The sequence below is a fragment of the Suncus etruscus genome, chromosome 1, assembly GCF_024139225.1.
Source record: "Suncus etruscus isolate mSunEtr1 chromosome 1, mSunEtr1.pri.cur, whole genome shotgun sequence".
In the NCBI taxonomy this organism is placed as follows: Eukaryota; Metazoa; Chordata; class Mammalia; order Eulipotyphla; family Soricidae; genus Suncus; species Suncus etruscus.
This window is the reverse complement of record NC_064848.1, coordinates 192368583-192396519: the sequence shown is the minus strand read 5'-3', so window position 1 is coordinate 192396519 and position 27937 is coordinate 192368583. Positions and strand designations below refer to the sequence as shown.

The window sequence follows — 27937 nt, the reverse complement described above, 5'->3', positions numbered from 1 at the left end:
TTTTTTTTTTGCTTGTTTTGTTTTGTTTTATTGTTGTTATTGTTATTGTTTTGGGCTATGTTGGGTGGTGCTCACGGCTTATTCTTGGCTCTGCACTACATGGGGTATAGGAGATCAAATACAGTCTGGTCACATGCACAGCAAGTGTCCTCCCCACTGTACTGTCTGTCACTCTGGACCCAGATGAATTTTCCTATTGGACATTTTTGGTTTATCGTGACCCAAATTATGCGGAACTATAAGCTCCACCCCTTGACTGTGGCGCTAAGACACAGTCCTGTTGCCTCACAGATGGCACAGAGTTTGCAGAGGGGCAAGGGAACAGGCGTCCTTGTTAGATCTCATCCCAGACAGACAGAGAGGAATTCCTGTCCTCTGCCTCATTTCATCCCAGACAACTAAACAGAGCTCAGAGAAGAAACACAGATGCTTGGGCCTGAAGAGAGCGCTCCAAGGGCTGAGCATATGTTTGGCATGAGGGAGGCCAAGTTGGATTAGTTTGATCATCAGCATCACATGGTCTCCTGAGCACCACCGGGAGTGACTCCCAGCAAAGAACTGGAATAGTCGCCAACACTTCAGGGTGTGGCTAAAAAAGCGTCAAACACAAACCTCAGAGGCCCACTCAAGGCTTCCCAGGCAGACTCTGGATGCATTAGCTGGTGCCTTCTTCCTCCCCCACAGCTGTAATGGAGTGAGTCTTGGCAGGTTACTAAGTGTCTCTAGGCTGCACTTTGCACATCTGAAAATGAGGTTTTAAGTGATATATTAGGAGCTGAAGAGATAGTATGTGGGTTTAGACATTTGTCTTCACACAGCCAACCTCGGTTTGATCCCTGAGCACTCCTGGGTGTGCCCCCCCAAAAAATCAAATCAATAAAATGGTAGATCATTGCTAAACAGTGACAGCTATCATTCTAAATGAGACTTAATGAGGCTTTGCATGTGGGAGCTTTGGTTTAATCCCCAACACCTCAGGATCCTCTAAGCACTGCTGGGAATGGCCCCTAGGGTCTCCTCCCCCTCCAAAATACAAAGTTATAAAAGATTTCCTAGGAGACTGGCTTTCTTATTTTGTTGTTGTTGTTGTTGTTGTTGTTGGTCTTTGGGTCACACCCGGCAGCGCTCAGAGGTTACTCCTGGCTCTATGCTCAGAAATCGCTCCTGGCAGGCTCGGGGGACCATATGGGATGCCGTCCTTCTGCATGAAAGGCAAACGCCTTACCTCCATGCTATCTCTCTGGTCCCAGGAGATTGGCTTTCAAACTGTCTTGTTGGAGATTTAGAATTCTGTGGAGGTCTTGGGGGAGGAAGAAAAGCTCATCTTGTGGGTTTGCCTCCCTCCTGAGCTGCTGCTGCCTCTTTGTATTTCGTTTTCTGGGGGTTGGGATTTTGTTGTTTTTGTTGTTTGGTTTGGGATCACACCCAGCCATGCTCAGGGGTACATACTGGCTCTGCGCTCAGGGGCCACTTCTGGTGGTGCTTGGGGGACCATATGGGATACCGGGGATCAAACCCAGGTCAGCTGGATGCAAGACATTCTCCTCCCTTTACTATAGCCCCAACCCCTCTGCTCCCTCTTTGTGAGTTATCTGCCAGTTGCATGCTTCTAATTTTTCTATATACAGGGGTCTTGAGCTAGGATTTTATTTGAGAAAATTAGATCAATGGTCCTACTGGTGCCAGAGAGATAGTATAACAGATAAGGCACCTGCCTTGCACACCTGGTTCATTCCTTGCACCCTACCCTTGCTCCACTAGGGAATGATCTCTGAGTTCACAGCCAGGAATAAGCCCTGAGCCTGGCCAAGTGTGACCCCAAAACAAAAGAGGGTAAAAAAACATCCTGCTGCTTTCTAAAAATTAGTCAGGACTAGAGCCCATGTCTTCTGGATCCTAGTCTAGTTTTTTTGTTTGTTTGTTTGTTTGTTTTGGGGTTACACCTGGCAGCACTCGGGGGTTACTCCTGGCTCTGTGCTCAGAATCTCTCCTGGCAGGCATGGGGGACCATATGGGATGCTGGGATTCAAACTACTGTCCATCCTGGATTGGCTGTGTGCAATTGGCCATGCTATCTCTCTAGCCCCTATCTAGTTATTTTTATTGTGCATACCAAAACATGGAACTGAATATTATATATTTTTAAAATATTATCATTGCTAAAAAATAATAGAAGACAGGGGGCTGGAGAGATGGCATGGAGATAAGGCCTTGCATGCAGAGGGACGGTGGTTTGAATCCTGGCATCCATATAGTCCCCCAAGCCTGCCAGGAGCGATTTTTAAGTGTAGAGCCAGAAATGGCCCTTGAGTGCTACTGGGTGTGACCCAAAAACAAACAAAAAAAAAAAATAGAAGGCAGTATTTTAACCAAATATATAAGGTAGTATTTTAACCAACCAATTAGCCAAAACTTTATTTAGCCTTAACTCCATTTCTGTCCCAGAATCCCAGGAGTAGAAACTTTGCTGTCAGAGAAAAGTTACTCTCCCCAGGCCAGCATTACTCCTTTGAGCCTTCTGCAGGGCTAGAACTCTCCGTACCATCCAGTAATAGGAACTGCTTCAAAATTTTTACTTGATCTGAGCTGAAATAAATCTAAGTAGCCACACACAGTTCATGGATGCTGTATTGGACAGCTCGTCCTTAAGTCTAAAACTGGGGTCAGATGGTGACCCTGGCCCATTGGCCTCAGACTCATCTAAAGAGTTTGTTCCAAGTACAGAATCTGGGCCCAGTGCCCAGCAACTTATTGAATTGTTCTGGGCTGGGTGCAGTTTAAGAACCCATTTGGGTCTTTCGGTCTTGCAGTTGTGTTGGAATGTGCTGTACTAGCGGGCTCTTCCCTTGTGTTCAGGAGTGCACCCAGAATCAGCCATTTAGCCCTGGCCTTGATCTTTGACCATCTCAGTCCTCTGGGAAATGTCAGACCTTTGGAGAATAGGGTGAAAGTTAGAGGCCCCGTCCCTTGAAAAATTCAAACTGTATGTCGTTTGGCAGGGGCTCCCCAACCTCCCCAGAGCCATCCTTGAGCACACATTAAGAATTCCTCAGCCTAAGATAGACATAAAATAATCTCACTCATTTGTGGGATATAGAAAAAATAAAAGATAGTATGTTAATAATATCCAGAGATGAGGATCAAGAGGACCAGTGCTTGGGGGACCATGGTAGTAAGCTTACCACAAAAAGTGGTGAATATAGTCAGGGTAGTGAACAGTCTGCTGTGTCAGTGATAGTTGGAAATGATCACTTTGGACAAGAACTAGGTGCTGAAAGCGGATAAAGTGATATTCATGGTACCCCTTCATTAGCAATAGTGAGAAAACAGAGAGAGAAATAAAATGCCTGCCCCAGAGGCAGGCAGGGGAGAGTGGATGAGAGGGAAACTGGGGACATTGGTGGCGAGAAATGTGCACTGGTGAAGGATGTTGTACATTCTATGACTGAAATTCGGCCACAAACAATTTTGCAACCATGGTGCTAAAATAAAAAGAATTATATTTTAAAAAAGAAAAAAAAAAACTAATTCCTCAGCCACAGGAAATAGCTCAGTGGACTGAATGCATATGAAGTGTGCTTTAATGCTCAGCACCAGGTTTGATCTTCCAACGTTCCCCCAGAACAACTAGAAATAACCACAAAGAAAGAGCCAGGAATAGCCTCTGAGGACCACTGGATTTAGCCCTAAAACAAACAAACAAAAAATAATAATCTCTGGGACTGGAGCAATAGTACAGTAGGTAGGGCATTTGCCTTGCACATAGTGGACCTGGGTTCAATCCCCAATATCCCATATGATCCCACAAGCCTGCCAGGAATAGTCCCTGAGTACTGCCAGGTGTGACTACAAAAAACAACAATTTCTCAACTGGGACTGGGGACCTAGCCCAGTAGTCATGTACTTTCCTTACATGTGTAAGACTCACACACACACACACACACACACACACACCCTTTCAACAGGGACCAATAGTCTCTACTAACTGGTGAGTGAGAGAGCCAGGTTTGCGTGTTAGGGTTCAAGAGTATTGTTCAGAGGCCAGAACCATAGTACAGCAAGGAAGGCACTTGCCCTGTAGGTTCCAACCCTGAGTGCAGAATCAGGAGTAACCACTGAGCACTACCAGGTGTTGGGCCCACTCACCCCTTAAAAAAGTGCTATTCAGAGCGTATCAGTCAGGCAGATAGTGGCCCAGATCCCTCTAGAAACTTCCCTGGTATTCCTAGCCTGTATTACTAGATGAAAAACATCATTATATGGCCACAGAGGACAGACCACTCTTCAGGCCCCTCAACATCCCCCTTGAGTTTCGTCCTGTCCTGTTCCTTCCCTTTACACCAGGAGTCTCAAACTCAATTTACCTGGGGGCCGCAGGAGGCAAAGTCGGGGTGATCCTTGAATGCAAAGTCAGTAGTAAGCCTTGAACATTGGGGTGTGTGACCCAAACAACTAAAACAAAACAAAACAAAAAAAATTCCTCTAGGGCAGGGCCACAAAATGTTGTACGGAGGGCCACAAACGGCCCACGGGCCTCGAGTTTGAGACCCCTGCTTTACACTTTCCTGGCTCTACAAGGGAGCTGAAGAAGGTCAGCCCTTGCTCCTGTTCCCTGCCTCAGCTCCAGCATGGCAGATGGACAGCATGATCTGACGTACCCCCCATCAGTGAAACACATACTGCATGGAGCTGGGCATTGTATTTAGGCTGAAGAGTACATTGGGGCTCAGAGTTATCTCCCAAGAAACACCATCATTTCCCCTCAGATTGCGGGAAAGAAGAAACAAAACCATGAGGCAATAAGCTGATTACCTGCCTGGGGACCAAAGCCCAAGTGACAACCCCAATTTAAGACTAAAATCCTTTTGAGGGCTAGAACCCACAGATACAGGAGGAAACAAGCATGCTTGCCAGGTTGGGGCACTGCTGACAACCAGTGTCCCCAAATAGCTTTTTGAAGTTGGAGGATGTCCTTGAGACTGTGAGTCACAGCCACGTGCCCAGGACAGCCAGCTGCATACACATCTCCCGGGCAGGACCATGTCCCTGGGAGGTGAGGGCCACCCCACTTCCCTATGCCCTTCACAGGTCTGGGCTAACTCCTACAGCCTCCTGGTGACTCTGCCTGCTGGGCTGTCTGCCGCAAGCTGGAGGAGCCCTGGAGCTTATCTGACTCAGTAACAGGGAGGAGACTGGGCCTGCTGTGCAGCCCACCTCACCACCCAGAGAGGATTCCAGGGAGGATCTAGTTTAGGGGATCCTGAGTGTAACTACAGCACCACACAGCAAGGCTCCTCAGAGCCACCCCCGACCCCCAGTCTCATCTTTCTCATTAGTGGGACTCTTCATCCTGATCCCTGGACTGCTTGCATCTTTGCAGCTTGTCTCCAGTTTTCCTCCTCCAGCCTTGGCCTCCTGCTCCTCCCTGCAGGTACTCCTCTGTGCTCAGGAGCCTTCTGACCATATGTAGGACAAAGGCCTTATTCCTCTTTCTTTTTGTTATTGTTATTTATGGACCACACCTTCCAATGTTCGGGCCTTACTGCTGGCTCTGAGCTCAGACATCACTCCTGCCTGCTTGGGCACCATATAGAACCCAGTCAGCTGTGTGCAAGACAAGCCTGTTTCTACAAGTGGAAATGAAGAGGTTAGAGAATGCCTGAGTTAGCACTCCCTAGCACAGTCTGGAGAGCCCGGGCTGGACTCAGGTGTTTACCTGAACAGCAGTGGCACCTCTTTGGAGGCAAAGGGGAAAGATGGAGGTTGGTGACAGGAAAACCTTGTGCCGTGGTGGGTTTTACCCACTTGAACTCAGTGCATCCTGTCGATGCCTTAGGATGAGCAGATCAAATAGCAGGGCCACTGCTGGCCTGCCTCCTCAGCATAAGAGCCTGGCACCCGAGCTCAGAGTCCAGCAGAGATGAAAGGCTCAGGGTAGCAGTGACCTCCAGCCCTCCCACCACCCTCTGGGCCTCTGGACCAACCCAGCTGTGGTGGTAAGTTCAGTCAGGAAGTGTCTGCTTTGTTCTGACTCCCACAGCTTCAGTGAAGCCTTCCATTTAGCTGCATGGTCTGCCCTTGTGTCCCCAGACCAGAGGGAGGTGAGGCAGGGTCCACTCTGTCACATTCTCTAGCAGCGGTTTCAATAGCAGGTCTGTGCTCTGCTGGAGATGGGTGGAAGCACTGCTCAGAGAGAACTGCTAAAGCCCATCCACATGGCGGCCTTCTTGGGGTTTGTCCAGAGCAAGTTATGCCTCAGCAGAACCCTGCCCTTGGGGACTCTCAGTCCTTGTCACTGAAAAGGTACCCAAATGTCCAGGATGGGAGATGGTGCTGTTCTCTGCCCTGCAGACCTGGGTGCCTCTCTATTTCCTGGGGGTGGCCCCCTCACCCCCACCCAGAATCCCTATGCTTTGTCCTGTCTCACTAGAGGTGGACATTGGTGTTAGAACTCACAAACAGGCCACTGTTAGGGTCCCGGAGTGATAGCACAGTGGGTAAGGGGCTTGCCTTGCCACATGACCAACCTGGGTTCAATCCCCAGCAACCCATTTGGTCTCCCGAGCCCTGCCAGGAGTGATTCCTGAGTGCTGAGCCAGGAGTAACCCCTGAGCATCACTAGCTGTGCCCCCCCCTCCCCCATAAGAAGAAAAGAAATACCACTGTTAGCATTGCCAGAAAGAAAAAACTGATGCCTAGAAGTTTTTAGCATACATACCCAATTCTGTCCATCTGTTAACACACACACAAACATGCACACATGCTTCTCCCTCTACCTCCTTCTAGGAAACAAACATATCTGAATCTCCTCTTGGAGAAAAGCCATGGGGGCAGTAGACAGGTCCTCCGAGAAGGCAGGGTCTGTGCCTTCAGTGAGTGATTAAGGGATTCCTCTGCCTTGTTTATCCGAAATCAGTGGCAGAAGGAGACTGAGCCAGGGGATGCAGGAATGTGGCAGCGAGGTGTTTGTGCTGAGTGTCCAGAGGAGGCAGATCATGGTCCTTGCTGGGCACAGTGGGGAGTCCACAGAGGGAAGCAGCCTGAGAGGTTGGGGTTCAACCCCAGGGAACCAGGAAGGACCCAGACAGGGGAGACTCCTGCTGTTGGGGAGGGGCCATAAAGAAGCAGGCGCCTTCCCTGACACGCCCTGCTCTTCTCTCGCAGGGTGAGTGGCAGCCTGGGAGATGGCAGTGATGGAAATGGCCTGCCCGGGCGCCCCTGGCTCGACGGCGGGGCAGCAGAAAGAGATGGCAAGCGCCAAGGAGAAAACTCAGGCCCTGGGGAAGGACAGCTCCCTCAGCCAGTTGGAGGCAGTGGAGAAGAGCCCTGTGTTCTGCGGGAAGTGGGAGATCCTGAATGACGTGATCACCAAGGGCACCGCCAAGGAAGGCACTGAGGGAGGACCGGCCGCCATCTCCATCATCGCCCAGGCTGAATGTAAGGCCCTGCCCGGGGAGGCAGGGGGGACCCCTGTGTTAGAGTCTCAGAAGCATACAGTTGGGGAGGGAGCCAACAATTAGCCACTTAGTAGGGGAGTAACCACAAAGGGAGACCTTGTCCCATCTGGACTGGACTGGGGCAGAGAATGGGACGTGTCCTGGGGCTAGCTGGATCCAGATCCTCCATGACACCTGCCCCTTTCAGCACCTTTCATTACATGAGCCGTGTCCTCTGCCCGAGACTACCAGAGGGTGGAGGGAGGAGTCCTTGGAAGGTGGGATGGTGGGTGTTCCCCTGAGAAATTGTGTCACAGTGTTGCCCTCCTGGACTCTCTCTCCTACCGCCTCGCCTTTCCTTACTTAGGTGAGAACAGCCAGGAGTTCAGCCCCACCTTCTCGGAGCGGATTTTCATCGCAGGATCCAAACAGTACAGGTAAGCGGGCAAGGGGGGTGGCAGAAGCCAGTAACTGAAACCTTGTCCCCGCCACTTTGGCCTTTGTCCCAGGCTGCTTTCACATGGCCCGGCTAGTCCCTCAGCACCTGTGGCACTGCTCTTGGCACCCACCAGGCTTTCCTGACAGCCAGAGAAGCTTTCAGGGTGTGGATGATGGGGGATTCTTGTTCTCATGGTGGCCTGCTGGGGGTTGCCCAGCACAGAAGTCACTTCCCCAACTGCGTGCTCAAGGAGTGTCTCCTCCCCTGCGATCACATCCCAAGAGCAAGAGAGGGACTGAGGGGAGCAGCTCACAGGACACCACGTAGAAAACAGGCCCAAAGCCCCAGCATTTTCTGGAGACTGACAGCTGCAGCCAGACAGCACACAGTTGGCGCCTCTCCAACAGTCAACCTTTGATCGCAAGGGTTTATAGAGTGCTAGTGATAACAGAGTGGAAGGGCCAGGACCGCTGCCCTTGAACCCAGCCATGCTGATGTCTGTCACATTCATTCCTTATCCTTTTTCTACTCAGGGTGGCTCCACGCTCCTCACAGAGCCAGTTCTTTCAGCTGCCTGAGAAGCCAGTACCCACCCCGGAATGGTCCGAGTGTGCTTCCTTTATGGGGTGCATATGATGAGGCCACCAGAGGTGCTGTGATCTGCCCCCATGTACACTGCCATTTGGCTTTGGCCCTTTCAGAAAGCTCCTCTGGCCAGTGCCTTTAATACCTGGAGGGTTAAGAGCCAACTCAAAATCATGGTGGGCCCTGACCACCAGGTGGGCATGTGGGGAGAGAACCCTTCCCACCACCCTTGCTTTTACAGGGGCCCTAACCAATGCTAACTCCTTCCTGAGCTAACAAGCAAACAGTCCACACACAGAGTGCCTGTCATGAGGCAAGACCTCCCATCTGCTGCTTCTCTGGGCTCTCTCCAGGGCACCCCACCATGGACAGCTGCGGGAATTGCATGTCTTGCAGTATAGTGGGGATGCACTTGTCTTGCATATGGCCGACCCAGGTTCAATCCTTGATACTCCATATGGCCCAAAAGTCAAAGAAAGAAAAAGAATCGTACATGTGTCTCCTAGCAGCATGTGTCCCTTGGAATAGTCATGACTCTCCTGGGAACTTCTCCGTGGGCTCCTTCTAAAATGAGCTGTTAGATTTCCAGGGATCTCCCAAGCATGCTCCCAGAGTCTGGGGTCCCTCCCACCCTCTCTCAGCCAACCAACAAGTGGGTCAGTACAAGGGCCAAAGGATTCGGTGCTGCTCAGGCCTTGTAGCACTGGGGCTTTCCCAGACTACCCAAATGGTGCTGGGGGCCTCCAGAGCTGTACCCTATGGTGCCAGGGATTGGACTGGGGTGAGCCCACATGCAGGGCACCTTTACTCCGGTACCATTTCTTCAGGGCTGTCTCATGTATACTTCACAGCCCACACACTTTCCACACATGAGAAGCCTGAGGTTGGCTGGTTGGGGTCTGAGAGCATTCATCTAGGGGTTGACATGGCTCCACCTGGAGCCTAGGGCTCCACTGACATTGCCCAGTGTTGTTCCCTCCTCTTGAGCCCCCTCATTCTCAACACTTACTTATCCCCTCCTCTTTCAGCCCGTCTGAGGGTCTTGACCAGATCCCCAACAATGTGGCCCATGCCACCGAGGGCAAGATGGCGCGCGTGTGCCGGAAGGGAAAGCATCGCAGCAAAGCCCGGAAGAAACGCCGGAAGAGGAGCCCCAAGTCCCTGGCTCCGGCACAAGTGGCCCTGGCCAGACCTCTCCCCCGAACCCCCGAGCAGGAGAGCTGCACAGTCCCCGTGCAGGTGCGCCCCTGCCCCTTGGGCCACCCCCTTCCCCTGGACCCTTCTTTCCTGGACCTTCACCTATGTCCTAATGCCTCTGTTTCCCCCCCCAGGAATTCGAGTCTCCACTCAGCGCCCCATATGTTAGAAGTGCCCCCCAGTTCACCAAGCCCCTACAGGAACCCGACCCTGGCCAGCTCTGTTTTAAGAAGCTTGGGGTGGGCCTGCGGCCTGGACTACCTCGGCCCGAACTCCACAAACTGATCAGCCCTTTGCAGTGCCTTAACCATGTGTGGAAACTCCACCACCCACAGGACACGGGCCCCCTGCCGATGCCCGCTCACCCCTTCCCCTACAGTCGCCTGCCCCATCCTTTCCCCTTCCACCCGCTACAGCCCTGGAAGCCTCACCCACTAGAGTCCTTCCTCCTGGGCAAACTGGCCCCTGCAGACAGTCAGAAGTCCCTCCTGGGCCTGCCCCTGAGCCAAGTGGCTCCTGTGGATGCTCAGAAACCCCTGCCCCAACCTCCAGACCCTCGCTACCCCCCACGGAGCACAGGGGAGAAGTTCTCCATGGAAGAGTACCTGGTACATGCTCTGCAAGGCAGCGTGAGCCCTGGCCAGGCCCACAGTCTGGCCAGCCTGGCCAAGACCTGGTCTACGGGAGGCTCCAGGCCCCAGGATACCAGCCTCCAGACTGAGGACAGTGAAGGCGTCCTGCTTACTGAGGTAGGTGAAACATGGATTCATGCCATCTTCACCATTGTCCAGTGCAGGGGCTGGGTGGGAGCAGTCAGGGAAAAGGGGGCATCCCTGGAACCTACTGAATTCCCGTAAACACACACACACACACACACACACACACACACACACACACACACGGCTATTCTCTAGGCAGCATCTCTCAACCAGGGGCAATATGGAGGGACCCAGGGAAATTCACAAGAGGGAACCATGAGAAAGAAGGGTAGCACAGAAGGAAACTAGGTCAAAGGAGGCACAATCGGGAAAAAGTTAAGAAACCCTTGTTTAGGGGCCGGAGAGATAGCATGGAGGTAGGACATTTGCCTTTCATGCAGAAGGACGGTGGTTCCAATCCCAGCATCCCATATGGTCCCCCCAGGTCTGCCAGGAGCGATTTCTGAGCGTAGAGCCAGGAGTAACCCCTGAGCGATGCCGGATGTGACACAAAAACAAAAACAAACAAGAAACCCTTGTTTAAGTCACATAGACCACAGTGAAATAGTCAGAAAATCACACACACACACACACACACATACACATACACACACATACACACACACACACACACACACACATCTTGGCATCTATAAGAAGATGCTCCCTCAGCCTCACTTTTCAATGTTCTGCTATTTGGGGTTTATTTGTTTGATTTGGGGCCATACCCAGGATCACTCCTTGCAGGACTTGAGAGACCGTATGGGATGACAGAGATTGAACCTGGGTTGGACAAACCTGAGCCCTCCCTTCCATACTATCCCTCTGGCCCTTTGTTTTTTTATTTTTAGTTCTGTAACCTTAGATAATCTATCCAAATTCAAATTTCTAAGTGGTTTTGTTTGCTTATTTTACTTTTTCATTTTATAGATAACTAATTCCCACCACACCCCAGCACCACCCCACGGTGCTGGCACGGACTGTATCTTTGCAAATGTCTGGGCCCAGATTTCTCAGTTTTATTCCATTGACCCCAGGTGTTAAACCTAAGTCCGTGCCCATTTCCAGTGCTTCCTGCTCTGAGTCCCCCAGACCCCCAATCATTGTCAAAGCTATCCATGGCCTGATTCTGTCCCACAACTCTAAATCCAGGAGGCTTTCCAGGGCCACAAGGTTGGACTGACCTGTAGCAGCCCCTGGGGTCTCTTCTGCTTCACCTTTTTCCCATCATACCCCACACTTCTGCCTCAGGAGACTGGAGCAATAGTACAGCAGGTAGAGTGTTTACCTTGCACATAGCTGACCCAGATTCTGTCTCTGGTACCACACATGATCCCCACACCCACCAGGAGTGATTCTTGAGTGCAGAACCAGGAATGCAGAACTGAGCACCTCTGGGTGTGGCCCAAAAACCTACAGAATACATGAATGAATGAATGAATGAATGAATGAATGAATGAATGAATGAATGAATGAATATAGAGTCCTGCTTCAGATGGGGGTAGGAAGGGGAAACCAGGGGAACTTGATTATGAGGGCTCAACCCAGCAGCTTGTCAGAGACCTGGGGAAGCCCTGTGACCCATCACTCTGCTGGCCCTGGCCACTGACGCTGACCCTTCTCCTGCCAACCCCAGAAACTCAAGCCTGTGGATTATGAGTACCGAGAGAAGATCCACTGGGCCGCTCGGCAGCCCTGCCTGGGCAGAGGCTCCTTCGGGGAGGTGCACAGGATGGAGGACAAGCAGACTGGCTTCCAGTGTGCTGTCAAAAAGGTACACTGCACCCTGAACATAGGCCCAGGTCTGGGGTTCGGGTGGGTGGCTGGATGGGCACCCCATGGTGCACCCCATGTCCCTCCAGGGAGCTGCATGTTGTCTACATGTAGGAGAGAGAAAGAACATGAGACTTGGGTGTGGCCCAAGTCCCTTCTAGTGCCCCTAGTGGCAGAACCTGGGAGATGGTTGGATTGTCATGATGTCCCTGTGGAGCTGAATCTCCCCAAACCACACCAGAGCTGCCCCACTTTCGACCCCAGAGGGAGAATGACCTCCCCATTGGGTGTTTCTGGGGTGCACTGGGGGAGCAGACAGCCAGAGGCCAGACCCAGCATGTATAGAGCATCCGAAGGAAGTGGGATGGGCAGGAGACCCAGCTTGGCTGGCACCCCAGTGCTGAGTTCTAACACCCAACTCAGGAAGAGTAGGCAGGAACTTGGGGAGCCTGGGATCCTTGTTTCCCACTTCCTCATCTCATGGAGGTTACAGCTGAGACCAGAGTGGGCCGTGTGCGCATTATGACCATCTGAAGCTCATGAAACAGGCCTGCTGGTGGCCACTCATACTGGGCAGCCCAGCACAGCTCCCTGGCACCCACTGGTCTCAAGGGCACTGGCCCTATGTGATCTACCACCACCATTCTCCTTTTCTCCCTTCATCTGAGTTCAGCTTCCCTTGTTTGGATGCCCCAGATTCAGCCTTAGAGCTGACACCCTGGACCCCAGACCCCAGAAATCAGAAGCATATTTCTGGCCCATTTCTGTGGCCCACTGGGCAGGGGAAATAAGCTAGTTCAAAGGTATACCTGGTTTTAAGTGGCTTGGTCAAGGACACTTATGGTTCCCCCCAACACACACATGCACACACACACACACACACACACACACACACACACACTTCAAGCATGCTCCAGTCCCCTGGAGCTTGAAAAGGTGAGGCCCCAGGAGGTAGGGTCTAGGGGTACCCCAGGTGATGGGATGAGGGACTATCCACAGGTATTACCCTAAGCTTCAGACAATCTGTCCAAGTAAACAAGCCCCACCCCACCCCCAGCTCTTAGCCAAACGCTAGCTGAATCTGGCCATCGCGTGGCCGGCTGTGGGCCTGCCCTCCTCTGCAGCACCCTCTCCCCTTCTGGCCATCCGAGAAGTCGCAGCTGTTCCCGAGGAGAGGTAGAGAGCGGATGGGAGGAGGGCGAGAGAGTGTGAAGGGGCCTGTGCTGGGAGCTTGCTTAGTCACTGGGCTTCTCAGCTGTTCCTCTGCTGCTCGGCAGAGTCCAGGCAACACGATAAACAACCCTAATATAGTAGAAGAGGATAAACCCTCGCCTCAACTCGCCTCCCCAGACATGGGGGACGCTCCAAGCCCACCCCTGCCCCCAGGATCAGCCTGTTGAGCAGACAGGCAGACAGCCCCCCCTTCACTCCGAGGAGGGGAGAAGAGGAGGGTGTAGGCTGTTGTGGTGTCCTTGAGGGTTTCCAGCTGGAAGGTTTGAGAAAGTTCCCTTCCAAGAGGGGCGGGAGTGGGTGAGGTCAGTGGGATCAGAGGCCACCACAGAGTCCAGCAAGCATGCACCCTGGTGGGGAACCTAGACTGGAAGGATCTTTTGCTCTTGGTCCCCTCAGAATTCCATGCCAACCCCCCAGGTCAAGTTAGCCACAAATTTAGGGCTTACTTAGGGTTTAACACAGAACTCTTGTTTGTGGGAAGGGACATCTTGGGGTGCGCTTCCAAGCATTGGCCAGGGGGCAGGGTGTGCACTTCTGGCAGTACTTGGTTAGTTGGTCCAGTGATCAGTGCTGCTCAGGTCTGGCATTGCTGGGCACCCCCAGGGCCATTGCCCCAGAGCTCAGGGACCATGAGGAGCCTTGCTTAACCCCTGAGCAATCTCACTACCATGTTTTGATTTGTTTTGGGCTTCCCCTATGTTGCTGGGACTGAACCCAGACCCTACATTGGCCAACTCTGTGCTCTAGCACTTCCGCTATCTCCTTATCCTCTGGGATTGATTGATTGGTTGGTTGGTTGTTCTACAGTTCTATTTGATTTCTTTGGCAGAAGGGTGATTTGGCATATCTGATAGTGCTCAGGGACCACACCTGGCAGTGCCTGAGGAGTCAATATATGGTTTTGGAATTTGAACTGAGTTTAGCCACATGCAAAACAAGCTACTTACCTCCTGTACAGTCTCTCTGATCACTGATCTTTTTTTTTTTTTTTTTTAAATAAAAAGCCATGGGGCCACGCTCAATCTTTGCATGCTGAAGACCCAGGTTCCATACTGAGCATTGCATGTCTCTGAGCACCATTAGCAGTGACCCCCCACAGATCTGGAATAACCCTCAAGCACTGCTGTATGTAGCCCCAAACCATAAAAATGTGTTCAAGAGACCCTTGCACACTGTGTGCATTCTCAGGGATACTCAGACACACTCTTTTATCTCTCTAGTGCTTGTTGCCTGTGTTCTTAGGTGGGTCACTGATGAACTCGGAGGATCATGAACTCCTGGTACTTTTATTCTTCAAGTCTAAGTGTGGCATGGTATACCTTTTTTTGGCAAAGTTCCCATCCCCTCTGTTCAAAGGGATCCATGACCTAAAGAGCTGAAGAGCCTTTCCCACTGTACTATCGTTCAGGCTCCCTTGTGAATTTTTGATTTTGTTTTGTTTTGTTTTGAGTCCATACCCAGCAGCTCTCGGGTTACTCCTGACTCTGCACTCAAAGTTACTCCTGGCAGGCTAGGGGAATCATGGAGGATGCTAGGGGTTGAATGTAGATCAGCAGCATGCAAGGCAAAAAATGCCCTTCCTGGGCCCGGAGAGATAGCACAGCTGCGTTTGCCTTGCAAGCAGCCAATCCAGGACCAAAGGTGGTTGGTTCGAATCCCGGTGTCCCATATGGTCCCCCGTGCCTGCCAGGAGCTATTTCTGAGCAGACAGCCAGGAGTAACCCCTGAGCACTGCCGGGTGTGGCCCAAAAACCAAAAAAAAAAAAAGAAGAAGATTAAAAAAAAATGCCCTTCCTGCTATGCTCTCACTCCAACACCACCCCCCCTGCCACCATAAATTTTTTAAAAAACGCTTTTGTGTTAATAGCCCTTCACTTCTCAAATTTTTCAGCATACCCCAGGCCATTGGACTAACAATATACATATATCAATGAGTCCTTTTTTCTCTGGTTTTAAATGGGGCTTCTATCATGGTTTGGCACACCAACAGCTTCTCAAACCTCGGGCTCATGTCAGACACCATCATCTACATTGGCTGCCCCACAAGTGCTGTTCATCACAGCACCTACTAGAAAGATCTCGCTCCCTAAAGCTCTGTCACAGAGTGCCACACGCTCCAGTGCTGAAAAGTGACTCTGACTGACTCTGGAGCGCCTGAATTGGGAAATAGTCGGAGGCTCAGCTGAGGAGCTCATAACTGTTATCCACCAAGGGGAAAGAGCCTCATTTCATTTGCACACCCGGGGAGCAACAGTAAAGATTAACCTAGCACTAATTCAAGTCCCATCAGTGAATGAGTTCCAATCCACTTTCAGAGCTGGAAAAACTGACCCAGTCAAAAGTTTGTGTGGGTTGCTGAGCCAAACTAGCTCTTCCTTGAAGTAACTAGACGAGACATTTTCCACTGAGTGATTGGCAGAGGTCCAGAAACCCCTCCTCAGCATCAGACCTTCTCGCCCAGTCAGCTGCTCACAGGACCAAACTGCCAGGCCTGAGGGCTGAGGGGGGAGACTGGCGCCCTCTGGCGACACCTCTCCCTGTGCAATTGAAACCATGCAGCAGCCAGAAAGGGCTCACCAGCTGCTCTTACTGGAGTATGAGAAGGCGAGGGGGGGGGGGGGCGCTAGCTCCATCTCTTAAGCACTGTGCTATGGGACTAGTGCAGTGCGTCATCCTGCAGGGACAGAGGCCAGGACCCATGGGTGGGAGATGGAAACAGAGAATTCAGGGTGTAATGATGTACCTGTGGAATGGCAGGCCAGTGTCTCAACCAGGATGTGTGTATCAAGGGCCTGTTTCTTCCCGCCACGCCATGCAGGGCCCTGCCGGGAAGTTTAGCCAAGCCCTGGCTGACTGGCACAACCCTGCCTTGGCCCAGCCCCTCCCAGAGGCTTTTCAGTGCTCAGGCGCAGGGAAAAACAGCTGCAGAGACCATCAACAAACGTTCCTTGCCTCTGTGGACGTTTCAGCTTGGCAGGGAAAGAAGAGTAAATCATTCTGAGAGTTGAGAAGGTGCCGGGGAGTCAGTCTGGCCACATTAGCTTCAGCTGTGGAGAAGTTAAAAACCCAGCCTGTATAGAACAGACGCGGGTATTGATCCACAAAAGGGTCACATCCAAGAAATTGTACAGATATTGAAGCTGGGTTAGAAAAGAAAATAAAGGAGGCTGGAGAGATAGCGTGGAGATAGGGCGTTTAGCCTTGTATACATACAGAAGGATGGTGGTTCGAATCCCGGAATCTCATATGGTCCCCCGTGCCTGCCAGGAGCGATTTCTGAGCAGAGAGCCAGGAATAACCTCAGAGCGCTACTGGGTGTGACCCAAAAACCAAAAAAATAAAAAAGAAAAGAAAGGGGCCAGAGAGATAGCATGGAGGTAGGGCATTTACCTTGCATGCAGAAGGATGTGGTTCGAATCCCGGCATCCCATATGGTCCCCTAAGCCTGCCAGGAGTGATTTCTGAGCGTAGAGCCACAAGTAACCCCTGAGTGCTGCCGGGTGTGACCCAAAAACAAAAAAAAAAAAAAAAGAAAAGAAAGGACCAGAGAAAAAGCACAGTGAGTAAGGTGCTTGCCTTGCACACAGCCCATCAGGGTTCAAGTCCCAGCATTCCTTATGGTCCCCCGAGCTTACCCAGTGTGGCCCCATGCAGAAAGCCAAGAGTAACCCCTGAGCATTGCCAGATGTGGCCCCAAAAGAAAAAAAGAGGTAGAACCAGAGATCTGGGACAGGGGTTCATCTGCTTAACTTGCATGTGACTGATCTTGGTTCAATCCCTTGCACCACGTGGATCCCTGAGCACTACTACCATCAAGCACAGTTGGATGGCTAGGTAGTCCCTTGCACTACTGGGCCAACCAGCAGTGCATCCTCAGTCTCTCCGACCATCTGGTCAAGAATAGAATGGCAGGGGTCTGAGTGATAGCACAGCGGCCTTGCAAGCGGCCGACCCAGGACGGACTCGGGCTTGGTTCCCAGCATCCTATATGATCCCCCAAGCCTGCCAGGAGCGATTTCTAAGTGCAGAGCCAAAAGTAACCCCTGAGTCCCACTGAATGTGGCCCAAAAATCAAAAATCAAAAATAAATTAATTAAAAAAAAATAAAGAATATGGGCCTGGAGAGATAGCACAGCGGCATTTGCCTTGCAAGCAGCTGATCCAGGACCAAAGGTGGTTGGTTCGAATCCCGGTGTCCCATATGGTCCCCCGTGCCTGCCAGGAGCTATTTCTGAGCAGACAGCCTGGAGTAACCTCTGAGCAGCGCCGGGTGTGGCCCAAAAACCAGGAAGGAAGGAAGGAAGGAAGGAAGGAGGGAGGGAGGGAGGGAGGGAGGGAGGGAGGGAGGGAGGGAGGGAGGAAGGAAGGAAGGGAGGGAGGGAGGGAGGGAGGGAGGGAGGGAGGGAGGGAGGGAGGGAGGGAGGGAGGAAGGAAGGGAGGGAGGGAGGAAGGAAGGATGGATAGAATAGAATAGAATAGAATAGAATAGAATAGAATAGAATAGAATAGAATAGAATAGAATAGAATAGAATAGAATAGAATAGAATAGAATAGAATAGAATGGCCAACGAAAGGTTCCGGGGGATGCCAGCTGGGCACTACTTGGGAGGCCTGACTAGATTTAACAAGATCAAGTGTTTGGTGGATGTGAGGGTGGGTCATACGCCAGAGCCCAGCTAAGTACAATAGGTCTCATTTGACTCCACACTCGACATTTTCACAGAACAAGTCCACCAGTTTAGTTTTTATCTGCATCTTGACATTGGAACTTATTAAGGGGGTGGGGGTTGGGTTCCACCAGTGTTCCCAAGTTACTCAGGAACCTGTTTCTATTCCATTCTGGAGCATTTAGCAAGGATTTGCTGTGCCCAATGGTGCAAGCAGCCACCGTTCAGTCCGGGAAGGCTCAGGGGTCCTGCTTGACCTGACACTCAGCCTAGCCCTGACTCCAAGCGACCTCTGGGCCCCCAGGTGCGTGTGGACATGTTCCGGGCAGAGGAGCTAACGGCCTGTGCGGGGCTGACGTCACCCAGGATCGTGCCTTTGTATGGTGCTGTGAGGGAAGGCCCGTGGGTGAACATCTTCATGGAACTGCTGGAAGGTCAGATCCAAGTCCTGCTTCTCCCTCAAACTCAGACCCAAGATCTCTGATCTTACCTGACTGACATTAGCTCCCAGATAGTTGTATTTGTTTGTTTTTGTTTCTTGTTTGGGGGCCACACCCAGAGATGCTCAGAGCTTTCTCTTGACTCTGTGCTCAGGGATCACTTCTGGAGGGGCTCATGGGGCCATATGGGGTGCAGGGGGTTGAGCTGGGTTGAGTATATAAGGCAGTGCCCTACCTGTTGTAGTATGGGTTCAGCTTCCACAATGTGTTTTTGAACCCTATGGTCTTATGACATGAGCAGGAAGCCCCACTTTTCCACCCTTCCTTTCAAGCACCCTTGTCCTGGCTCGCTCGGTGTCTGGGAAAGCACCATGCAGACTGGTGTTGTTTCCTAGGTGGCTCACTGGGCCAGCTCATAAAGCAGAAGGGCTGTCTGCCTGAGGATCGCGCCCTCTACTACCTGGGCCAGGCCCTGGAGGGACTGGAATACCTCCACACCCAAAGGATTCTGCATGGAGACGTCAAAGGTGAGACAGGCCCCCCGCAGCCCTGTTCCCAGCTGCTCCTTCCCATTTCCCTGCAATTTTAGGGCCTCCAGTCACCTCCAGCGACCTGCTATAGAAGGGGCCCTGAGCAAATAAAAGAAGTGGCTATTTCCAGTGGGCACCCGGGGAGTAGGTAGTGGCAGCAGGTTGTAGGGGATCCCCTTTATGCTCCCCCACCCTGCTTCCAACCTATACCACCCTCCTTCCATGACTAAGGCTCCAAGCAGCAGTGACCATGGGGCTTAGACAGACAGACAGTGTTCCCAGAGGGCCAGAATATGACAGGACCCCAACTCACCTGTTTGTCTTCTCTCCTGGGACCTCAGCTGACAACATACTCCTGTCCAGCGACGGGAGCCGGGCAGCCCTCTGCGACTTTGGCCACGCTGTGTGCCTGCAGCCCGATGGCCTAGGGAAGGCCTTGCTCACAGGTGAGCCCCGACCCAAGGTGGCCACAAGCAGCAACATCCTAGGCAGCTGGCTACAGCTTGTCTCCACTGTAGCTCAGTACCTGCGGGCTGCTGATGCCCCCTGGCTGCTCTCAGTGCCATGATTCGTGTCATTAAATGTCAGAAGGTCTTTGAGCTTCCTCTTGCAGAGACTTGAAGGCCAGGGCCTCACCCTCAGGTCCCCACCCTGGAGTCCCATGTCTCCACCCCTTATCTAACTGTTTTCGGAAGGACTTTAGGAAGATGAGCCAGGAACCTGGGCTCTACAGCTAGAGAAAAATCTAACTTACATTTATTTAGTCCATGCCTTTTATAAGTTGTGGTAGGAAGGGCAGGAAGTCAGTAGCCTCACCAATTCTGTATCCCTGAGAGTTATAAATATTTATGGTCATTCCTTCCAGGTTATTGTTTTGTATGTATATATGTGTATATAAATATATATACACATATATATAGTTAACAATGTAACACAAATTTGTGTTTTATTGTTTTTTTTTATTTATAGCACTAGCCTTAAATGCTTTTATATTAACCCAGGGAAAATAACTCTATAAGTAAGTAATAGTTGGTTAAAGGCCTGTGCTGGTAATCTATAAATTTAACCTGGAAACAAGATCCCCTTTTAGTGTATGTGGTTTTTGGTTTTTGTCTTTACTGTGGTGCTGGGACTGGACCCACCCCCCCCCCCACACACACACACACACACACTTTCTCTCTCTCTCTCTCTCTTTCTCTCTCTCTCTCTCTCTCTCTCTCTCTCTCTCTCGTTCTCACTCTCTCTCTCTCTCGTTCTCACTCTCTCTCTGTCTCTCTCTCGTTCTCACTCTCTCTCTGTCTCTCTCTCTCTCTCTCTCACTCACACACACACACACACACACACACACACACACACACACACACACACACACACACACACACACACATATGAGCTGCTCCACAGCTGAGCCACTTCCCAGCCCTGACCTCCATTTTAAAATAACTTGAGTGGCTTTTTGCTTATTGCGAAAGTATTTTTTTTTTAATTTCTTGCAAAAAGTAGAACTAAACAAACATGGGACCAGATAGCTCAGCGGTAGGGCGTTTGCCTTGCACACAGCCTATTCAGGATGTACCGTAGTTTGAATCCCAGCATTCCCATATGGTCCCCTGTGCCTACCAGGAGCGATTTCTGAGCACAGAACCAGGAGTAACTCCTGAGTATGCTGAGTATGACCCAAAAAACAAACAAACAAACAAATAAACAAAAACTAAGCAAACGGAAAATTACAGGGCTGGCGCAGGTATGGCCCCTTGCCTTGTGTGCAGCCAACCTGGATTCAATCCCCAATATCCCATAAATAAGGGGTCTCAAACTCGCGGCCCTCGGGCCATTTCCGGCCCTCCCTACAACATTTTGTGGCCCGCAGCCGGCCTTCAAATATCGCAGTATTCACGATTATTCTCTTACCGAATAATCGCAATAAAAATGGCATTAGTAAGAAAAATATTGCATTAAACATTTACATATCCCAAGCAGTTCTGTTCGGGGTATGCAAATGTTTAATGCGATTTTTTTTTTTTTTTGGTTTGTGGGCCACACCCGGCAGTGCTCAGGGGTTACTCCTGGCTGTCTGCTCAGAAATAGCTCCTGGCAGGCACGGGGGACCATATGAGACACCGGGATTTGAACCAATCACCTTTGGTCCTGGGTTGGCTGCTTGCAAGGCAAATGCCGCTGTGCTATCTCTCCGGGCCCATTAATGCAATTTTTTGCGATTTTTTCCTTACTAATGCGATTTTTTATTGCGAATATTCAGTGCGAAATCCCTTATGCGGCCCTGCCTCACCCCGACTTTGCCTCCTGCGGCCCCCAGGTAAATTGAGTTTGAGACCCCTGCCATAAATCCTCCAAACCTACCAGAAATGATTCCTGAGGGCAGAACAAGGAATGACCCCTGAGTACCACTGGGTACCATTGAATGTGGCCCCAAAACAGAATAACAACCAAAAATAAAAACCAATTAAAAAAAACATAAAAACTATAAATCCCCAAAAGAAAAAATAAAGAAAAGAAAAAGAAAATGGGGGCCAGAGAGATAGCATGGAGGTAAGGCATTTGCATTTCATGCAGAGGGATGGTGGTTCAAATCCCGGCATCCCCGAGCCTGCCAGGAGCGATTTCTGAGCACTGCTGGGTGTGACCCAAAAACAAAAAAAAAACTAAATCACCAAGAAAATAAAAAAGATTAATTGAGGCTGACATGGTAATACAGCAGGTAGGGTGTACACCCTGTGTTCAATTCTCAACACCTCATATGGTCCCCCAAGCCTACCAAGAGTGATCTCTGAGTGTAGGAGTAAGCCCTGACCAACACTAAGCGTGACCCCCCCCAAAAAAAGTGATTAGCATCTAGTATCACTTCTTCAAGTCTTTTTTTATTCATATGTTGTTTTTTTCTTTCACTTACTGAATATCATACTATAAGTAACCTATAACTTAGAATTTTATGCACAGAACCTTCCTCCACTTTTTTCTTGTTTGGGGGCCACACCTAGCTGTACTCTGGTTACTCCTGGCTCTGCTGCACTCACAGATCACTCCTGGTAGGGCTCTGGGGACCATATATGGTGCCAAGGATTAAACCCGGGACATTCACATGAAGGTAAATGCCCTACTCTCTCACTGTACTGTCGTTCCAGCCCCAGCCCCTTTCCCTTTAAAAGAAAATACTTTGGGGCCCGTAGAGATAGCACAGCGGTGTTTGCCTTGCAAGCAGCCGATCCAGGACCTAAGGTGGTTGGTTCGAATCCCGGTGTCCCATATGGTCCCCCGTGCCTGCCAGGAGCTATTTCTGAGCAGACAGCCAGGAGTAATCCCTGAGCATCGCCGGGTGTGGCCCAAAAAAAAAAAAACGAAAAAAAATTTTTAATAAGGGTTTGATCCAAGTGACAGAGCCAAATCTCAGATGCAATTTTTGTGCCGGTCTCAGCAGGACTGCTAACTGACCTCATTCCCTGCAAGTTTGACTTGGAGACTTGCTCTATTGAAGTCTTTCTGGGCTTTGGGGAGTGATTCAAAGGACTAAAGCACATATTTTACATGCAGGAGTCCTAGATTTGATCCTCAGGCCCACATGGGCCCTGATCATCAACAAGAAGAAACACAGCACAGAGCCTGGTGTAACCAAAAGGAAACCCCCCCCCCCAAAAAAAAAGTCAAATAAGTTTCATTCCTTGGTGCTAGAGAAATAGTACAGCAGAAAACCTTGCATGTAACTCACCCAAGTTCCATCCCCACACCTATACAAGGCTCCCTAAGTCCTACTTTGAGCACAAAGTAAGGAGTAAGCCCTGACTGTACGCAGCCAAGGATGCCCCTCAACCCCCCAAAAAGGAAAAAATGTCCAAAGTTAAAATTAAAAATTAAAAGGAGAGTTAAGCAGGGTTGGGCCTGGTTAGTACTTGGATGGGAAACTGCCTGGGAAAACCAGGTGCTGTGGGCTTAAAAAAATTAATTAATAAAAGGAGGGGCTGGAGCAGTAGCACAGTAGGTATGGTGTTTGGGGGCGGGGGTTGGGGGGTCATACCCAGCAGCGTTCAGGGGTTACTCTTGGCTCTACTCTCAGAAATCGCTCCTGGTAGGCTCAGGGGACCATGCATGCAAGGCATGCAAGGCAAATGCCCTACCTCAATGCTATCTCTTTGGCCCAAGGTATGGTGTTTACCTTGCATGCAGCCACCCAGATTCAAGCTCCAGCATCCCATATGGTCCCCCGAGTGTGCCAGGAGTGATTTCTGAGTGCAGAGCCAAGAGTAACCTTTGAGCACCACTGCATGTGACTCAAAAACATAAAATAAAAATGAGTCCTTCAGAGAGACCAGCACAGTTTCCCAGGATCTGTTTGGGTTGCCCCTGTTGTGCTGTGGTCCTGCCTCTCCAAGTTTATGGCTGACTTGTCTCTCTGGTTCTCTCAGGGGACTACATTCCTGGCACCGAGACCCACATGGCTCCAGAGGTGGTGATGGGCAAGGCCTGCGACGCCAAGGTGGACATCTGGAGCAGCTGCTGCATGATGCTGCACATGCTCAATGGCTACCACCCCTGGACCCAGTATTTCCGAGGCCCGCTATGCCTCAAGGTCTGTGGTGATCATGACTGGCCAGTAGAGGATGCCGGTGGGGCCCCTAGCCAACATCTCCCATCCATGCAAGATGCCAGGGGGAGCAGGGGAAGGGTCATGATAAATGTGGGAGCCTGGGGGCCAGTGCAGTGGACGGGGCACTTATACACGGCTGACCTGGGTTTGCTCATCTGCCAGCATTCCATATAGTCCCCCAAGCAACCATAGGAGTGATTCCTGAGCATAGAAACCAAAAAAAAAAAGGGGAGCCTTACTGAGTCGCTTGTCATCTACCTCAGAGGGACCCAAGGGGAGGCCCTTTGCACCCCGGGAGTCAGCGCTCACCACTCTTTCCTTAGGAAGGTGCAGGCCTCCCTCTAATCCAGGCTGCCCCATCCTCAGGCCAGACCCCCCCACACACTGGAGAGAGGAGAAGGCAGGAGAGGACAGGGCAAGAAGGGGGAGTCAGGCCTCCCATGTTGCCTTTTGACCCCCAGATTGCCAGCGAGCCGCCTCCTGTCCGGGAGATCCCCCCGTGCTGCACCCCGTTGACCGCCCAGGCCATCCAGGAGGGCCTGAGGAAGGAGCCAGCCCACCGCGCATCCGCCGCTGAGCTGGGTGGGAAGGTCAGCCTGGCACTGCAGCATGGTAGGAGCCACTGGGGGACTTACCAGTTCCATACGGGGACACACTGATGACACTCACTTCAGGAACATTTGAGGGGGCAGTAAGGTGACCAGAACAGAGATTATCCACACTGTAGTTGGAGCTGCTCAGCGTTCACTGGGCAGCCTGAGTGGGACTAACCTCACCACAAAATAAGTGCCTCTGTTGTTTTTGCTTTGTTTTGTCTTGTTTGGGGGCCACATCCCAGGGTGTTCAGGGATCACTCCTGGCAGGGATCGGGCATTATATGAAGTTCTGGGGCTCATACACTCCACCCACTGTACTGTCTCTCTGGCCTCACACCTTGCAAGAGCCCAGCCTGCCAGATGACATCTGCCCATGACAGCTGTGTCACCTGGGGTGGAGGAGTAGGAGGGTAGAAGCAGGCATGTTGCTGGTCTAAGCCCCTCCACTTAGAATGATGCCTCCTTCCCAGATTCCTGAGCCTTGGGAACCCTAGTGGGAGAGGGGTGTGTGTGGGCAGTCAGGGAGCCCAGGTTCCGGGATCCTAAATGGGGGTCCCCAGAGCGGTTGTGGGGTTTCCACGTTTCTGTTACTACTAACCAAGTGCTTCTGTGAGCAAAACTTCTCACCCTGAGGGGGACAGGGAGGCGACTGGGCAGTCCATTCCCCATGGAGGCATCCACTGACCCGCCCAGCCCCACACCTCCCCTCTGCCCTGCCTCTCACACTCTCCTGTGTTCTCTCCTAGTGGGAGGTCTGAGGAGCCCGTGGAAGGAAGAGTCTAAAGAACCCAGATGCGTGCCATCCCAGCCAGCCCTCCAGCAACACCCAGTTCCCTATCACCACACCCTCCTCGCCTCCTCCCCAGGGGAGCCCTTATCGGGGACCCCAGAGCCACAGCCAGCTGAGGACCCACAAGAGGGGGCCCCAAAGCTCCAGCCTCCCCTGCCCCCAGACCCCCCGGAGCGGAACAAATCTCCAAGCCCGTCCTGGGTCAAGGAGGAGCCGGGCCCATGGGAGCCCCTACCCTTGTCCTCCCTGGACCCGGCTCCCCCCAAAACCACCAGCTCATCAGAGCGGAAACCAACCCTCCCGGAGCAGGAGCTGCAGCAGCTGGAACTAGGTAGGAGCTGCCGCCATGGCCTCTGCACAACTCGGGATACAGCCTAACCTAAGTCACCACCTCACCCCACCTCACCTACCTTCACCCACCACCTCACCCCTGCTTGCCCTCCTGCTCACTGCCTCCCCGTCCTCTCCCCCAGAACTCCTCCTCAGCAGCCTGTCTCAGCCCTTCTCTCTGGAAGAGCAGGAACAGCTTCTGTCCTGCCTCAGCATCGACAGCCTCTCCCTATCCAACGACAGCGAGGTGAGGCGGCCACACCCAGAACAAGGGGACAGTTAGGAACCCTGTGGGGGGGGGATATTCACTGCAGAGACCCACCCCGAGCACACGGGCCCAGCAGCCATCCGGTCCACTGTGGGCTGTGGGGAACAAGGCCACAGAGCTCCACTGGGCTCTGAGGCAGAGTCCCCGGTGCGGGCTACCAACCCAAGACCGAACCCTTTCCTGCCCAGAGGGGACCCAGGGCGCCTTGCTCATGTGAAACGAGGTTAGGCCTGAGTCCACACTGCCCTGTCATTTCAGAACCCCTCAAAAGCCTCTCAGAGCTCACGGGACACTCTAAGCTCGGGCGTGCACTCATGGGGCAGCCAGGCAGAGGGACGCAGCTCCAGCTGGAATATGGTGCTGGCCCGGGGCCGCCCCACCGACACCCCCAGCTACTTCAACGGTACGGCTTCCCACGAGCCCGTGTCCTTGAGGGTCATGTCCAAGGGGGGTGAGGTGGGGTGATGTTAAGTGGGGGGTATAGTAGAGTGAGAGGTGAGGCAGTTGAGGGGGGGTAAGGGGCAAGGTGGGGTGAGATGGGGAAGGGGTGACCTCCAAACTGAAGGGTCCAACCTCTCAGTGAGCAGGGAAAAGTCAACATCCTGGTCACCTGGAGTCTTTCCCAATGTGGAATGAAGACTAGGGGTTGCTGTGGGGCATCCCCAAGACCTGAGTGGAAGAAAAGCGTTTCTTTTGGTCAAGACTGTGGGTGGAAAATTTCCCAAGGAGGGCACAGCAGTTCCTGGGTTTTGAAGTCAGCTTAGCAAAGACCCGCTCCCTCCGCCGGTGAAGGCATGACTAATACAGGAGCTTCCCGTGCCAGAGCAGCTCCAGAGCAGCAGGGCATGGGGCATCAGACCCTAGGGCCTTGAGGGAACACTCAAGGGAACACTTGAGTCTAGGCAGCATGGTCTCGGGCTCTGTTCCTTGGCACTCGGCAGTGTGCAGGCCAGGTTCCCACCTAGGAAACAGCCTGTCACAAAGGGCATCTTCCTGCCTTCTAGGGGTCAGAGTCCAGATCCAGTCTCTGAACGGTGAAAACCTACACATCCGGGACTTCCACCGGGTCCGGGTGGGAGACATCGCCACGGGCATCAGCAGCCAGGTAAGGGCAGGTTTAGGGCAGGGACTTAGGACAAGCACTGGAGCCAGAGCCTGGCCCTGTTCAGCAGACTTTGGGAGTGAGAGAAGTAGCCTCCTGAAGAATATTGGCCTCAGCTGTTCCCAGGGGCTCCTGGCTAGAGCAGCGCTGCTGAGTGGGGGGTTTCCTAGAACCAGTGAAGACCCAGGGAGCCCTCCTGAAGGAGAGGCAGGTGGAGTCCTGCAGGGCCGCCTGCTGGGCTGGAGGGAGAAACCCCATCCCCCCATTAAGAAACCAACTGGGGGCATGGAGGTAAGGCGTTTGCCTTTCATGCAGAAGGATGGTGGTTCGAATCCCAGATCCCATATGGTCCCCTGTGCCTGCCAGGGGCAATTTTTGAGCATAGAGCCAGGAGTAACCCCTGAGCGCTACTGGGTGTGACCCAAAAACCAAAAAAAATAAAAAAATAAACCATCAACTGATGCCTGAATGATGGTGCAGTGGGGAGGGTCCAGGTTCCATTCCCCGGCACCCCATATGTTCCCCCAAACATCTCCAGGAGCTATTCCTGAGTGCAGAGCCAGGAGTAACTCCTAAGCATCGCTGGGCTTGGTCCAAAAACCAACAAACAAAAGAGAGGCCATGACTGTGCCCTGCTGTGCCTGACGGCTCATCACCATCTTACCCCACATCTGCTCTGCCTCCAGATCCCAGCCACCGCCTTCAGCTTGGTGACCAAGGATGGGCAGCCCGTGCGGTACGACATGGAGGTGCCAGACTCGGGCATTGACCTGCGGTGCACCCTGGCCCCCGACAGCAGTTTCACCTGGAGTTGGAGGGTCAAGCACGGCCAGCTGGAGAACAGGCCCTAGCCCAGCCACACACCAACTTCTCAGGGTCACACCCACAAAGCAGGGGGTCTCCGTGTAGAGCCGCCTCATCGCCCGGCAGGTGTCGACCTGCCCACAGCCTCCAAGCCACATGGGTCAGCATCAGAGTGCTGGCAGCAGATGTGCCCTGTTCCCTGGCACCAGGGCTTCCCAAGGGAACTCACCTTCTCCATAGTGGCCATACAGGTCTACACAGGCTGAACCCACTTCAGCCAACAGCCCAGGAGGTGTCAACGAAATGGTTCTCAGTGCCCAAATATGTGGTCGGGCTGCTAAGCAAGGCCCCCCTGCACCTGGCTGGCATTCAGTGCCCAGTCCCAGGGCCAGGTGACAGGCCTTTGGGCTGAGGGAGGGGGCCCAATGGGCGGGAAGCAGACAGGTATT

General features: G+C 52.2%; 1 protein-coding gene across 2 annotated transcripts in view; it reads left to right on the top strand.

The window, feature by feature from the left end:
- MAP3K14 (mitogen-activated protein kinase kinase kinase 14) overlaps positions 1 to 27906 on the top strand; it is a 44048-nt gene extending 16142 nt beyond the window's left edge. Inside the window, exons 2-16 of one of the 2 annotated variants that reach the window (XM_049779048.1) lie at positions 7165 to 7437; positions 7804 to 7873; positions 9489 to 9699; positions 9792 to 10406; positions 11992 to 12129; positions 18333 to 18462; positions 18864 to 18995; positions 19340 to 19444; positions 23417 to 23580; positions 24060 to 24210; positions 24941 to 25315; positions 25458 to 25561; positions 25841 to 25985; positions 26587 to 26687; positions 27371 to 27906. In XM_049779048.1, coding sequence (XP_049635005.1) covers positions 7185 to 7437; positions 7804 to 7873; positions 9489 to 9699; positions 9792 to 10406; positions 11992 to 12129; positions 18333 to 18462; positions 18864 to 18995; positions 19340 to 19444; positions 23417 to 23580; positions 24060 to 24210; positions 24941 to 25315; positions 25458 to 25561; positions 25841 to 25985; positions 26587 to 26687; positions 27371 to 27535 — 2859 coding nt within the window. In that variant the 5' untranslated portion in view covers positions 7165 to 7184 and the 3' untranslated portion in view covers positions 27536 to 27906. Of the gene's footprint in view, positions 1 to 7136; positions 7438 to 7803; positions 7874 to 9488; positions 9700 to 9791; positions 10407 to 11991; positions 12130 to 18332; positions 18463 to 18863; positions 18996 to 19339; positions 19445 to 23416; positions 23581 to 24059; positions 24211 to 24940; positions 25316 to 25457; positions 25562 to 25840; positions 25986 to 26586; positions 26688 to 27370 lie in introns of those variants that run through there. The other variant, XM_049779049.1, reaches the window with a different exon arrangement.
- Positions 27907 to 27937: the final 31 nt, after the last annotated feature.